Below are 16776 nucleotides of genomic sequence, written 5' to 3'. Positions count from 1 at the left end.
TGGTTTTTGCCATGGTACTGAATGCTTCCAACTCTCGAGGTGAAAGCGTGGCTGTATACATGTAGTTCAGACATGGTGGCTCTTTCATGGCAAGGTTAGTCGGGGTGCACGTGATTTATGGGCCAATATGATCGAAGAGGGACATGTACACCAAAGCACATTCATTCCTGACTGTAACCTACGATAAAACCTCGACACTCCCAGTATCATGTGCAGTGTTGTCCTTATATTTAAAAGTAGCCAGGTAATGTAAGTAAATAGGCGGGTAGACTGCGAGGGGCGAGTGAGCGTAGCGAACGAGGTGGAGAGAGCGCGAGAGGGGGTGTCCCCCCTCTCGAAAGGCGAAAAATGAAATTTTGAAGTGGAAATGGTGTTCACTGGTGGCATCTGAGGTGACATTTGACATTACAGACTGTTTAGTGCTTGATAGAACTTGGTCATCTAATGTTTGAGAGAAATGTACAAATAACTAAATGAGAACTCCGGACTCACTCAAAAAATGCTAAAATTATAATCAGAAAGAAGATATGATAAGTATATACACTGTACAAGTAAGTATTCACCATCTGGCCTACCTATATAACTGTTTATATTGTTTTCATGATAATATTTAAAATAAAAGATATTCAATTCAATCAGAAAAGAGTTAATTAACTTAGGGACCACGTCAAAAGGTGGATGTCGGATAAAGAAAACTTCATTCTTTAATTTTTGCCCCACTCCTTGAAACTTAATTGATGAATATGTATCAGATGTTCCCATTATTTCTTTACTGTAATAATTCCAATCATACTTAAAACACGATCAGGATTCTAATGAAAAACACATTTACTTTTGTTAAAAAACTTACCGGTAAGATAATTCACTGTAATGTACACACATGCACCAATATAAAAATGTCTATTTCAGATAAGTAGAAGAAAAAGAAGTTTTCCAGTTGCAATTACGGTATTGTAGGGAGCAAAAATATTAATTACATCATCATTTTTTAAGAATTTTCAATCAAATCAAACTAGAATGTCGTTTTTGTCGAATGAAAAATTTTTTAAAGAATTTAGATTTTTATCCGACATCGACCTTTGATATGGTCCTTTGGTAACATACTCTATCGATGAACCTTATTATCTAAAAAGGACACCCAATAAAATGAAATATCCCGACATACCCTTGATTTTAACAGTGCGCGTGTATACACGCAGACACGTATAGCGTATCAGTGATATGGCGAGGTGGTCAGAGAGAACAGTGTAAAACGGTCGGAAACATATGCAGTGACCGTGGACCGTAAAAATAATCAAAGAAAATAAAATACCCATTCAAATAAACAGTTGGTTCTAAAAAAATTCAGTTCTAGCTCATTTTTTTAAATCTAGAAAATGTGTCAGTTTTGCTCTGAGAACAACTTGATTTGTTGAGAAGATTATCATACTCGTTGTGACGTTGGCATCCAGCACAGCGGCGGACAACTAGCTTGCCAGTCTCGTGAACTTCGAATCGTCGATCAAAATCACATCATTTCGGTGCTTTTCTCTCACAAATTCAGCGAAATTGAAATTTTTCATATATAAACTAAATGTATTGTTGGAATCAAGTATACATTTTGAACGGTCTTTCTTCGGGAAAAAAATATACCATCGGCAAGGTGCCAGTGGCCGACGCCACATTTCTTTTTGTCACCATCGTTAAAGATGACCTAAGATGACCTTCATTCTAATCAAACCATAGGCGTGTCCTTCAGCCAATCACACTTTTAACAAGTAAAAGGTTGGGCTCAAAAAGCCAGCCACAAATGGATATTTAGAAACTGTTTTATATTTGTGCAATTCCAAGTTGGGAAAGGGCTCGCGAAACTGCTAATCGTACGTATGCCGTCTAACAGCTGGCAGTGCGATATCGAAATCAATAGGTCTATAAAAATCATCCAATTACGTTAAAAGTAGCCGGGAAAAAATGCAAAACAGGCAGGTTATTTACCCGGGTACAAGAGGTCCACTTCATCTTTCCCAACGCATGAATTGAAATTCATCATCTCTGTCCATCACCCTGAAGACTTGGTAATCTGTTTGCTCATATACTTTGTGTAAGAACTGCCCGAGACACTGATTAGACGTGGCATTCACCAGAGCAGACCATTCACCACTTGTTCCCCAGTAATGTGAGAGGAGTTTGCACTTCAAGTAAGTTGAAAGAGTCTATTTTTCCTAAAGAGCTCTCAGTATACCCATTCAAAAGAGTTTCCCGGTGTGTCCATTTCATGAAAGTTTACACCTTTCATTTCAAAGATGTCTTCGTGTGTATTTCAAAGTACTGTAGGTTACAATTCCCATTTAATAACAACTGCCTGTTTTCGGCAAAATTTAACAACTGTCTCCATGTGGCCTACAGGTTCATTTCATGAAAGTTTACACTGTTCATTTCAAAGGTGTGTTAGTGTGTATTTCAAAGTACTGTAGGTTACAATTCCCATTTAATAACGACTGCTTGTTTTCGGCAAAATTTAACAACTGTCTCCATGTGGCCTACAGGTTCATTTCATGAAAGTTTACACTGTTCATTTCAAAGGTGTGTTAGTGTGTATTTCAAAGTACTGTAGGTTACAATTCCCATTTAATAACGACTGCTTGTTTTCGGCAAAATTTAACAACTGTCTCCATGTGGCCTACAGGTTCATTTCATGAAAGTTTACACTGTTCATTTCAAAGGTGTGTTAGTGTGTATTTCAAAGTACTGTAGGTTACAATTCCCATTTAATAACGACTGCTTGTTTTCGGCAAAATTTGAACAACTGTCTCCATGTGGCCTACAGGTTCATTTCATGAAAGTTTACACTGTTCATTTCAAAGGTGTGTTAGTGTGTATTTCAAAGTACTGTAGGTTACAATTCCCATTTAATAACGACTGCTTGTTTTCGGCAAAATTTAACAACTGTCTCCATGTAGCCTAGGTAAACTCTATGGACTTCAATGCAGCCATCTTTGATGCGAAGGAGCTGCTGAGGTCGGAATGAAAGAAATATTATACATGCTGACAGATTGGCCCCTTGTGACAATTAGCCAGTTGATAGAAACCAATACATCTGCCGCCTTGTGACTTTAACTCTTTAAAAACACACTGTACAGTTTTTGGATTGAGATGTATGTTACGTCAACTGGAACTTTTTTTACATGTATGATCATCCCACGTGAGTGCTTCATGGTGTGTTAATCTTCAATCACATTGGCACTCCACTAAACACTTACACATTTCTATTACACACATTGGCACTCCACTAAACACATACACAATTCTATTACACACGTTGGCACTCCACTAAACACTTACACGTTTCTATTACACATATTGGCACTCCACTAAACACTTACACATTTCTATTACAAGTGTCGGCTACGTGTAGACACTGTTGTCTGTCTCTTGTGTATCATATTTGCATGAGTTCATACATACCAAAAGGTTAACTGTATTGCAATATTTCACAAGTTGAATTTATCTAAGAATATAGGACACAGAGCATACCAGGTATCAGGCCTGTTAACTTTCAACAGTTGCTTATCCTTCCAGAAAGTTACAAGCCTTGATTTTTTTTTATCAGTTTCTTTAAGTCAGGCTATACATTGATACTTTGAGAGTTGAAGGGACAAAGTCGGCTACATTTCATGAATTTTGTTTGATGCAAGATACTAATATGTTGTTTGACATGTTGAAAGATACTGAATGAATGGGTGACCATGCGTATATTCGACCTGGGCTTTAAACATGATACATGAAACCATGGCAAAAATGAATAAATGGTCATGACCAATAATTATTTTTGCGATGGTTTCACTTAATTTGACTAAAACTGGGGTCGAATATATGCGTAGTGATCCATTGATTTACTATCTTTCAACATGTATGTCAAACAAAATAAGTAGTATCTTTCATCAAACAAAATTCATGAAAAATGGCCGACTTTGTCCCTTTAAGATTAAAGATTGTAATTCTCGAAGCTGGCTAAGCTAGCAGGTTGTACCAGCATGGGTTGAGTCAGGCGTGACAAAAGCCCTCGTGTGTAGCCGGTGAGAGGCTGACACTGTGAGAAAATCTATAACAAGGGTCAACTGAAAGTCTCATACGACTCTGCAAAAGCAAAAATTCAATGCCTTGAAAAGGAAAGTTCTCATAAACGAGGCAACCAAGCATCCTGAAAGAGACTGGGATTGTAATTTAGCATTTTAAGAATTGTACATCCATTTATAGAAAATGGCCAAAAGGGATTTTAATTGTAGTAGTGTTTTTTGTGTAGTATGCTAATTTTCGTAATTGTTTATCCATCCATAAAAAATGTTAGACATTCAGAAAGAGGCAAGTGCAGACTTTTCTAGTTTTACAGTTTCTGTCCACAGGCTGGTTAGATCTCTTCTAGCCCATGCATGCTGAGCAGCAGTTCGCAAATGCTGTTCATATAAATATTTCTATGGTATTCTAGCTGAAACCTGCGAATACATGTATATGCGTGTTTCTCGCCATACTCACATATGCCCAATATAGATGTACAAAAGTGTTGCAGCAAGACAGATCAGAGCATGGCCTTTTGCCAACCATAGACAATAGAAGGTGGGAGCAGAAGAAACGTAGCAAGACCTGGCATGCACTACATTTTATATAGAGGTACACAACGTTAGAGTGCACCGCTTTGAAAATTAGGTTAAGTCAAGTTTTCATAAAGAACTGCAGAACACCTTTGGAAAATTGCAGACTACATTTGTGCTGCTGGTGAACAGGTGAGCGTAGTGATTGTGTAATCATGCTTTGTGGACATGTGGTAGTTTATAGCATGGAGGTAGAAAGAAAGACTATATCCATGTTTATAGGGACTTAGGATGTGATTACCATAACACTACAGAGTTGAGTCAGAGAAGACATTTAAAAAACCCTTTGATCTTATATGTATGGAATAAAGACTTGTAGTTTCCAGCATTACGGTACCTACTCAACAATCAATCAAGTATATCGCATCAAAGAATTTATAGAACTCTCCCCTGGTCGTTTCATATAAAAGTGGTGTGATGACACAGTTGTATATTGTTGATTTTTTGTAAGCTCCTAAAATCCTACTGTGGGCATGAAAGCAACAAAACGCAGAAATGTTTACAAGCGTCGGTAATGCTGACATGCATGAAGGTGACAGTGATAACTTCCAGGTTTTGTAAGACCGCAAAAGCCCAACATGTGATCCTCTTGGTGTGGCATGTTTAACATTTGCTATTGTGAATGTACAAATCTTTTTAATTTTTTTATGTAAATGCAAAGAAAGCAAAGTCGCTGCTATAGTCTGCATCTATACAGGTGGATATAAAAAGAAAATCTTTTCTTTCTGTGGCCCTAGTTATGGTACATGTAGATTGTAATAAAGATTAGTTTGATAACTCACAGTACAATAAATTACCCACAATTCTCTATGATTTGTATCCTTGCAGGTTACTTTTCTAAAACCTTTTTCAGTTCTGCATGTAAGCACTAATGTGAAGCATCAGAAAAATTGATAAATAATAACTAGTGAAAGTACGTTTAGATATTTCAGTGAAAAATTCAAAATAACCACTAAACAACCATAAAAGTCACATTCTTCAGGTACTACAAATGTCTTGCTTTTTGGGCAGCAAGTTATGATGAACTGAAGGGGTCATTCTCTGAGAAATTTTAGCATGCAGATTTCTTTCGTCACTTCCATTGCAAAAAATCAATATCCTTTTGTTTCATAAAACAGGTGCAACTAGTCTCCCTACTTTCCGTCACATTATTCTGTATGGCTGAGGACATAATCTGTGGCAAATTTTACAAAAATGCTATCTCCTCTCTCAATTATGCATAATTTTCAAAATCATTTAAAATGAGAATTGAGAAGAATGGTGTGCATAAAAGTACGTTTTCAAAATTGTGATAAATAGTCTGTGAATTTGTCTACACATAGGAGACAGGGTGGACTTCACTCAGGAATCTTCGAGGATACAAATCATAATGCATTATGGGAAATCTACAGTACTGTGTAACTGTCCAGTATCACTTTAGCATGTTTATGTAATCAACAAGTGTCACTCAAGGTCATATTATGTAATATTTACTGTATATGTAAGTACCCTCATGTTTAATGTCCTTGATAGCCATGTAGGATGATGGAGAAAGATTGCCTGTTGATCGATGTGCTGTCATTCTGTAAAAGTTACATGTAATTATCAAGTGCTTAGTCTTTCAATGCACCCCTACTACATAGGTAATCATATGTTGCCCTTTTCATTCATTATGATTTTATCAAGAACACACTCTAGTTATATCAAAAGCCAGCCCTTTCTGTGTCTTTTGTTATTATCCTATTGAAGTGATCATCAGTTTTATTTGATGGATATCGTTGTTGTTGCAGTCAGATTAAGTGCAGATTAGTATCATTTGCAAGTCTTTGATAGCAACACAATAGGGAGACTAGACAAAACAGGGGTCACAGCGTGGCTCTGATTGATGAGCAAGAAACACAAAAGCCCCGACACAAGCATCCAACTTCAAAAAAAACAGCCCAATCAGGTCGTCATTTTAAGTGTAATTACGATCTACATCACAGTCGGTGGCTCATCTCTGAAGTCATAGTAGCAGGGGAAATTCAGGTATTCTTTTGTTTTGTACTGTGGGGATGAAACTGAATGGCACTTCATTTATGTGTATGTTCTTGTTTACTAGTATATGTTGTTGTGTGAACCTCTTATGTGCTTGTTTCGATGTGCTTTAAAGGCCTGTGTTGGTGCCAGATTGTCTCATCAGAAAATTTACTTACTGGATTACAATTTCAATGGTGGAAAACAAAAGGCTATCACACCTCCATAATCATCTTACAAACCAGAACAAAGGCGATCCCAGGGATCACCAAAAGGGAGTGTCTGCAGTACTGGTATGGCTTCCTCAACAGGTACTGCAGTTCCTATAATTTACACACTTCTGTGCATTCGTAATCGCCATTCATGTACATACAATGTGCCAATTCTATCGTTTGAACGCAATGGGTGGCAGAGTGTGTCAAAGAATCATACATGCGAACATGGTAGATATTTTCAGTGTTTCCAAAGAAGCGCTTTTCAGGAAGCCCAGTCAGAGAGTCAATATTCTTAAACATGTACTTGAAATGGCGATATAATAAATTATTTAAAAAAAAAACCAAAACAACAAATATTGGTCAAAAATCTTAAACTTAGAAACTACTCAGGCTGCGAATTTGGAATTTTGTGGAAAGCTCTCTATTTTGATACAGCTGTTGGATTGTTCAGACAAAGTTGATCACATGACATGCAAATGAGCGAATACTTTCCTAAGAAATGTTAAAAAATTGTAACCTGAGGACAAAGTATTTTCACTACCATTTTAACATTTGCTTAGTACATTACTATCAGCATATAGATGCAATAATTGATATGCAAATGAGTAATAAAGACATGAAAAATGGTCAAAATTACAAACTCTTAACGATCAATTACTCATTTGGGTTTGTTTTGAAGGAGAGTCGCTATCTGGATAAAAACCCTTGGAGAGCCAAGTTAAATGACACACTCAGATTAGAAGTTAGACTTGGTTCAAGTCTGTGATCTGTGGATGTTTATTTGGGTGAACGTGATGATTTTGTGTTCTGTTTTCATGTGAAACGTGAGTGGGGTGAACACAATGAGTGGGATGCACGCTATACAGGGGGAGTTTCTCTGGTGAATCTGGCAGAAACCCCTCCACTGTCTATGCAGAAACTAACTCACTCCTGTGAAGACTCAAAGGTAACGCATTCAACTGCTAGGAAATCCAGCCCAGGGCTGCCAAATTCCAAACAGGTTTGTGTGAAGTACGAGAGATATGAGAAATTCTTACAAGCAATTTTATTTTTTAAAAATTCACCGATTTGAAACAAGTCTAATTAGAAGTTTATTCAGAAATCATGGTGTTGAGGTTTCAGTTTCAACAAATACCTCACAAATTTTCAAATAATTACAAAATGAAAATTGTATTTTACAATTGTAGTAAGAAATAGTACAAATATATTTGAGATTGTTCTGATATCTGGAGTTACAATCTGAACAAAATCTCTTGAGGTTGTGAGCAGTAATCCAAGGGGGTCTGAGCTCAGAACCCTCAGACACCATCCCTCCACCCACGGTGCCTCAGAGCTGTGTCTCAGGGCACAGTGGGCTCTGAGATCTGAGGCTCTCAATAAGTCAACTCTTCCATACCATGATTGTATGTTTGAATTGAAAGGTATGGCCTTGCCAAACTCACATCACATGTCAGGAACATGCACATGTATTATTTATTATTTCATTTGTATAATGAGTGCATAAAAATCAACATTTGCGCATAGGCTAAGTACAAGTGAACCGTCAGAGGGATTGTACATGTATTTGGATTCACCTTTTCATTCACCGCTTTGTACTCTGACATTTTGAAAATGAAAGAGTTCTCATAAATTCTTATCGACAGGTGATCCCAAAGGCTTTATAAGATGCTGGTATGTCAGTTGAGGGTAGTGGGAGATAAGGCCAGATTAAAAAAAAAATTTGTTCCTCTCAGATTTTTTGGCAAAGCTACAGAGCATGGCAAGCGAAATTTTAAAAATATTTTGTTTACAAACCAGCAAAATCTGCCATTAGCTATATTGTTACTGATGACTTGGAGTGTAGATTTTATAAATTGTCCACAATAATAGAGGCATAACACATATTCATGCAGTGTTTACAGAAAAAATTCTCAGCATTTCCTCAGAAAGAAACAGAAAAGCTTTAAAAATGTTGATATCAAAAATGCCCTGAAAGTAAAACAATTGCAGTAAATATTGCCTTTTTATAAAGGGTGGGGTCTAACATAAACCCCTGTTCATTTTGCATTTATCATTAAAGGAGTAGGTATGAATAAAGTGGTGATTCTGAGGAACAATTTCATTATTCTTCTTGACCTGAACAGTGTGTGCATGCATGGAGCTAAGCTACATGGTGCATGTACATGTACATGTAATTACCATGAAGAGAATGATGGGGGATAACAATATGAGACAATATGAGACAATACAGGTTTAGTTCAGGTTACACAAAAGATTGGTACACGATGAAGGCACATGCTATGAATGACTAGATCCCATTTTAGATCCTTTCTATACTGTATGGGTTGTGTTATTGTAGTACTTATGCTTGGATCTGTAATACAATGACTTTCATGGTTGATTTGATGTCCACATTGATCTGACTATACAATAAAGGAAGTTTTGCCTCCATCTTAGATACATACATGTGATCATTTATCAGAGTAACTAGATCTAACCAGTAAAGTAAGATACTTTACTAAATTTCAACCCTTTCCCACCAAAATTTTAGTGCAACATTTTACCAATTTTTTATGAATTTTCTGTAATATTTAAAATAATTTTGGACAAAGTGGACATAATTTTTCATTGGCTACAGTTTTTTATCAAAATTTTGGCAAAAATCTGAAAAAAAAGTTGACTTGGCAACAAAAGTTGGCTTTGGCGCTCTAAGGGTTAACCAGTACAGTATTTTTACATGGGATGAGGGAGGTAGTACTGTCAATTGTTTTTTGACGTTTACTTTGCTGATGTCTTTGTTGTCCCATGGTACATCTGCCTTGATATAACAAGCAGAAGTCTGGTAACACTGGATCGAAGAGACTCTAGTCATGTTACCAGCTAAACTGATGTACTGTGTAACCCTAAGTATGTATTTACATACATGTATGCCTGTATATAAAAATGAATCGCATACATGTAATTAAATTTAATAGTACATATACACTGTTAATATAGAAATAAGGGACGACGCGCTGACCATTAAAGTTTTTTATGGGCAAGGGCGAGCGGAAAGCCAAAAATTTGCGGGCGAGGCTTGCCGAGCCCGTTAATTTGGCTTTCCTCTTGCCCGCGCCCATAATAAACATTAATGGTCAGCGCGGAGTCTGTTATTTCAATTATATTATCAACGAACCCCGAAAAACCGTCAAAATTTACGAAAATTTCCCGTGCGAACAACAAGGGGACCCCGAACCTGTCAGTGAGTAGTGCGCGCTGCAAAAATTTTGCAAATCTGGATATTTTTCTGAAAAAAGCGTCTAAACTTGGCCAACATATGCTCCATTTTATTTTTTGGTTGATTATGATCTTTGTACAAATCACAATTTTTCGTTTTAGCCGTAAAGTTACTGTGTTTACGGTATTATTCATATTCATGGGCATGAAAACAAACCATTACTGTGTATTTGTGGTCAGTCACGTGGTTCAGCTCGACCAATCAAAATGCGACAGCCAGGGCATGCTAATATAATTTCTATAAATTTATAACATCCATTACTCCATTAACATGTATTGTAGAAGTAGCAGTTAAAAGGACGATAACTGAAATTTTTGATTACATTTGCATATAGCTTTTGTTCTGGGAAAGAAATATATATATATTTTCTATTCTTTGTAACATGTTATATGCACATACAGCTTGTACTGAGTGTGCAATGAGACTTGTTTGCACATGAATTCCAGTCCAGACAAAAATTCAACTCTTCAATTGTTCATCCAACATCACATGTTTTCAGAAGTTGAGTACTTATCGAATAATAATCTTGGAAGTACATGTAGAAAAAGAAACTTGGTTTTGTACCATTACTGACAGAAAAAATTGACAGGCACCAAGGTTATAGCTAATGAAACCGGAGAAGTGTTAAACTCAGGCAGCAGTTTTGTAAAAAATGTCGCTTAATGGAAATTTTAATTACAGCACTCCTTGTACACACACGTAACCCAAACCACCCAAACATCACAGCACAACAAATTACCCACAATTCTGTTTAATTTGTACCAATGAAGGTTACTTTTCTTAAAACTTTTGCAGCATTACATGTAAGCGGTGATGCAAAGTATCTGAATTATTGCTAATTGTTTAATTATATCTAATAAAAATATCTAATAAAAATATTTTTTGATATTTCTAATTTTCAGTAAAAATTTCAAATAACCGTGAAACTCACATTCTGCCAGCATCACAAATGTCACACTTTTTGGATGCAAGTTATGACAAACTGAAGGGTTCATTCTTAGAGAGAAGTTTGCATGTACATTTCGATGTGTCATTTCCATTTGAAAAAATCAGTATCCTTTTGTTTCACACTGTAGGTGCAACTAGTCTTTCTATATTTCCTTACAATGTTACATTATTCTGTATCACTGAGGATACATTAAGTGGAAAATATTTCCAAAAATGTTTATCTCCTCTCTCAGTCTCAATCTTGCATAATTTGCCAAATCATTTAAATGGGAATGAAGAAGAATGGCGTACTTAAAATTATGTTTTCAGAATTTTCAAAACCTTGTTTATGAATTTATCTACACATGGGAGACACGTTAGACTTCCCTTGGGAATCTCCATTTAATTTGGTACAGTGAAACCTGTCTACACCGAACCCTGTCTAAACTGAAAACCTGTCTAAACTAAACCCTTTTCCCAGTCCCATTTAACTTAAAAAAAAATACTGAAACAGGCATCATCTGCCAATAAAATACAATAATGCCTTACATGAATTGTCCGCTGTTCTTTTTGCCCGCTTAAAGCACATAAAGGGAAAAGGTAGACATATGTTATGGAACATTATTTTCAGTGGAACCATAGAGTAGCAGTACAGAACAAGGTGTTTTGGTGCCATTAGATTATTTTCAAAGATATAGCTTTCCAGAAATCAGTACAGTATGTAGGTATATGTGACACGTTTTCTGTGGAGTGTAAATATTAAACAATGCCTTCAACATTTTTTTGAATCAAACAATTATAGATAAAATAAATTCCATGGTTTTGTTATGCCATTTAAATTTACTAGTTCAGAAGATTACACACTTTTGTATACATGAAAATAAAATTAAAAACATATGTCCTGAGAATACCAGTATTGTATGAATTTTTGATCGCAAAATTTCTTTTCAGAAATCATCCACCTACAGCTTTGACGTACTATTACAAAAATAAATAGATGTGTAGTTTGACTTTGCCCGAAAAAGATATTTGAAACTTGCCTCCTAAATTCAAGCTTATCCAAGTTCTGTTAAAAACACTGACCAGTGTGGGCCTGAGTTTGTGCACTGGTCATATTTAATTAGGCCAAAATAAAAAATATGTGCTGTTCCGATTACCCGACCTACCCCAATTTTATCCTCCGACCCTAGACTTTTTTGAGCTTCATAAACCAGGAAGTAAGCATAACTATATGAAAAAACATGAAACGCATGAAATCACGCGATTTTATTTTATTTTAATAGTTTGATATTCAATTTGAGTGTGTTTCATGAGGAAATTATTTACTGATAGTTTGTTTGAACGCGTACAAAATGCACATTGAGGAATAAAAAAAAAATTGAAAAAAAAAAATTCCCTACCTACCTACCCTATTTTTGAAAACCATGTAATCGGAACAGCACATATTTTTTTATTTGGCCTTAACATCAAGAGATTGTGATCAAAGAGCTGGAACCCATATTGCCATTGGCACTATTTTTAGCTCACATTTGGTGTACCAATGTGAGGTTATGGTATAGCTGAATCAGTCATTTGCATCTGATTTGCATGTCTGTATGTCTGTATATTTGTGGGTATGTGCGGATGTACGTCCGTCACACACAAAGGCTCCCATACCGCCAAAGCTACCATCTCAGTATTTGGTGTACAGGTAGATGCAGGGGTTGAGATGTGAATTTGTTCAAATGAACACATCAGTGTCAAAAATGTGCAAATGAGGTAAGAAAAAGTGAAATCCTGCAAATGTGCAGGAGGCATTGCAGTGAGAAACAGGCAAACTCCACTGATCTTGACTCATTTCCTGTCATTGTTTATGAACTGTTACATATTAACAGACCAGCTGCAACAATAGACAGAAGATAAATACTAAACTAAGAGGGGCTTGTTTCTGCTATGCATGTTGCTAAAGTTGATCTCCAGTACCTAAAGTTAGACCTTAATTACTTTTGTCATTCTTGTTTTTCTGGTTTAAATATTTCTTGTTGTTTTTCTGGTTGTACTGTGCAGAAATCATTGCCATAACATCAACGTAGAATTTTCCTCCACTGAACAGGTAGAAACAACATTTATTGTTGATCATTGGTAACCCATACTGGTATATACCAATTCTGATAAAATTTGAGCGACACCGTATAATTGCGGTATTTTTTCAAACTGTATGGCAATAGACCTGTTGTTGCAGGAGCTAGCCATAATTGCAGCGCCCTCGTACATCAGGAGTGAGCATGTGATGAAACAGATAGTCTGAGGACTCAAAAAATACAGTGGTCGTGTCTGTCTATTACTTTCCTTTTTAGATTTTCATTGTTCTTTTTCAGATCACAAACAGCAAACAAATGAGTTCCAGCGTAAAACAGCACTTAATTTGCACACCATTGATGTATATACCCGATTAACCGTACATTAATAAGGATTCTGTATGTGCGATGCAAAAATAGTCAATTGTGTATTACATTGCATGGTAGGGCATCACAATATATTGTCTGATTATGAGGAAAGAAAGAATGTTTATTACAATCTGTTTGGCTCAGGCAGATAGCCTAATCCCAAGGTATGTGCTTTCAAAACAGATGGTATGGTGGGTGAAAATAGCATGCTTTAATATCTAGTTTAATTACATTTTATGGTCATAAAGGGAATAATCACACCAGAAATGGACAGCCCAAGAGGTAAGAAACAGTGTAGGCATTGCGTGCACAGTGTCACTTCCCCATTTCAATGTTGGTTTCCAAGAAGTCTCTTTTCTGTTAAAAATTAAAATGAAACCAGAATATCATGAAGTATATATTTAGCATCGTGATGTGATTCCCACCCAGAAGTGTGTAATCTGCGGAAAATCCATTCGCATGGATTACCAAAAAACAACAACAAAAAAAAACGTTGGTTGACGAGGTTAAGGTTTTGGTCTTCCATTTTCTTGAGTCTGAATCGGTCAATATCAAACATGCAATAAATATGAAAGTACCTCAGCACCAGGTTACGAGCTCAGTGCATTGCTTTTTGATCTGTGATGCAGCATGAGTCTGTACATTGTGCATTGTACGCGGTAGGTTCAACAGCAAACCTCAACAAATATCGAAGTGAGCATAAGGGTGGAAGAATACGAAATGTATAGATAATGTTATTCCGAAACGAACAGCAATAATACTTTGCGCCGATTTGTATATAATTGTTGCAGATGGCAAAATTGGGCCACAGTGCATTTCTGTAGATGTTCGTATCCATCAGACTTCATCAAGGGACGGGAAAATCACTGCAACTGTATGGATTCTCCACAACATTCATTTCAAATGTATTGGGCATCCAGGGTAATTTCTTGCTTTGTAAATTATGCATTTGACAATGAGGAAGAAGAAAAAAATTGGATTAAGCATAGAATGCTCCGTGGGGACAGATATTTTGGCTTGCAAATTTTTACGATTCTTTTCTTTGTATCTGTCACTTGTGAGGACTCATTTTTAAAGCTCATGGAATTAGAAAAAAATTTTCAGTCTTAGTTTCCCGAAAATCAAATTTTTTTTTGCAATAGAGTGAGCACAGAAATGGCAGCCATTTTGAATTTCACATATCAGTAAATGTTTGATATTATCTATTCTTTTAGTACCAAACTTTGCTCAGTGAGACCCCAAATATTTATTCTTCATTTGGTGAAAACTATTAAAAGAATGGTTTAAAGTTTTAAGATGAAAGTTGAGCCAAATTTTTAAGTCCTTTAATTTTGAGGTAAATACTAAAAATAATCATATTGTGAGTAGCTCTTGCAGATCAATCAGTTGAACTTCCACGCATATTTAAATGATAACTCAGTGCTATTTTGCCTATGGTGAAATACTGCTTGCATTGTAAACGATACCCAAGCTACAGTATTATGATTGTTCGTACTTGCGCAGATATGTAATTTCAATAAAGTGAGAAGTGACAGTTCAACGTTTGCAGTAGATGGGTTTTAGATAAACATATTTTGAAGATACAGGTGTTGATTGCCTCTGCAGCCTCGCTGGCTACGTGTGGGGCAGCTTGCTGAGACCGACTACTCAGACAGTGCTGCAGCGTACTTTGTGCTACAGCGCTGACCCTCGAGACAAGACGGCTGCCAGTGAGAGCACAGTGCACACACAGCTGAAGCTATCAAATGATGGAATATATTTTACCCAAAACGAAAATATATCGATGCTTTTTAATTTATTTTCAATTTTGTTAGTTAATTTAGTACATTTGTAGTTTCATAACTTTATTGCTTGCAAATATTGCTCAAAGTTTTGATGCTGGGCCATGACTTGAGATGACGCAATCACATGAATCATGGGATTGCAATGGCAGTGACCATGCTGTCATGATTTTATGCTTATCATACTGCACTGATGCATGCATATCAATGAGCCGCTTGCAGCCGCCTTTGAAGGCTAACTGCACAAGCTTTGAACAATTTTAGATAATTTGTATTTTGTGCCAAATAGATATTCAGTATCATTAGTAATAATATACTAGTAATTTCTAAAAAATCTTTAGAAAATGAGACATACACAAGCATATTTTTTCATTTTTTTTTGTGCAGATTAATTGTCAAAGAAGACTTGTATGAATTAGCAAGTCTTGCTCACTAGAACAGGATGGTATGGGGTTTGCAGACAGCAGAGAAGAGGTATGTTTCTATGGTTTCTCCATCATTTTCTCAGTTGCATCACAGCTGCAACGTTGGATAGCTTTGTAATTGTCTTTGATGTGGCTGCATGCCATGCAATTGTGAAACCAGGGTGGCAATTCATGAATTTTTCGAAAAGTTCATAAATTGAAAGACCACAGGATGAACCGCTTTGTCTCATATTGAATTGGCTTTCCTCCATGCATAATGAACGTTTGGCAGAACGTAATTCCAGGAAACAGTCATCAATTTTGCATTGATGCCTGCACGTCGGCTAATCAGGCAAAATGAAACAATCTTGAGAATGAAAAAGTCCTCACAAAATCTCATTCTGCCGTTTTAAAAGTTAAGAGTACAGGGCTTTCCTTTCTTCTTACCTCCATCATTATGCAAATTGTCTGAGTCGATATTGTTGATATGTCCTCAATTTTGTACACACCAAGTTTCAATGAATGTGTGAATCTGTTCCTGCCATTGATTGGCTTGTAAACACAAAGAATCACTCTTGGATGAATGCTTTGTGTTTGTGAGGCTGTCCAACAAAGACAGAACAAATACCGTGAATGATACACTGACTTTGCCCACCCTTATTGGGTCAGATGCTATCCATCACCGTACACTAAAGTGAACACACAGTGCATGTACCAGCTAAAATACAACAGTCTGAATGGTCGATCTAATATTGGTAGCACTCATTAGAGCGTCCGTTGCACTTTCTACCAAATACATGTATCTGTTGCATGGATCTGTTTCAACATGCCCATGGGAACGCAAAAACGCATGCTGGCTCAACCTGCTGATAGCTTCCTATTGTTCCTATTGTTCCTATTGTTTTCATGTAGATGTTTTGATCCATCTACTAATACTGCGGGGGTGGGGGTGGTCTACTAATACCGCGGGGGGTGGGGGGGGGTGTGAAATGTTTCAACTGAACTCTGTCCAAGCAGATAGTCATAAAAATTCAATAAGCAAGTAATAAAATGAAATATCCAGCAGCGCGTAGGCAGTGGGATTGATTTCATAGAGCCTCAATATTGCACTTTGTTGTTTTCAATCCGTGAATTCAATAAACCT

At 36.5% G+C, this 16776-nt stretch overlaps 2 protein-coding genes across 5 annotated transcripts in view; one reads left to right on the top strand and one right to left on the bottom strand.

The window, feature by feature from the left end:
* The window catches only part of LOC139139119 (tartrate-resistant acid phosphatase type 5-like), a 33834-nt gene extending 31790 nt beyond the window's left edge, over positions 1-2044 (bottom strand). The window contains exon 1 of the mRNA XM_070707910.1: positions 1975-2044. Within this exon, the coding sequence (XP_070564011.1) occupies positions 1975-2029 (55 nt within the window). The 5' untranslated portion in view covers positions 2030-2044. The remainder of the gene's footprint in view (positions 1-1974) is intronic.
* The window catches only part of LOC139139117 (protein sidekick homolog), a 112178-nt gene that overhangs the window by 24522 nt on the left and 70880 nt on the right, over positions 1-16776 (top strand). For all 4 annotated transcript variants that reach the window (XM_070707907.1, XM_070707905.1, XM_070707901.1 and 1 more), the window contains exon 2: positions 15616-15702. The gene's annotated coding sequence lies outside the window, so the exon portion shown is untranslated. The remainder of the gene's footprint in view (positions 1-15615; positions 15703-16776) is intronic.

The sequence above is a fragment of the Ptychodera flava genome, chromosome 8 (genome assembly GCF_041260155.1).
Source record: "Ptychodera flava strain L36383 chromosome 8, AS_Pfla_20210202, whole genome shotgun sequence".
NCBI lineage: Eukaryota > Metazoa > Hemichordata > Enteropneusta > Ptychoderidae > Ptychodera > Ptychodera flava.
The sequence above is the reverse complement of the archived record's forward strand: the minus strand, read 5'-3'. Positions and strand labels throughout refer to the sequence as shown.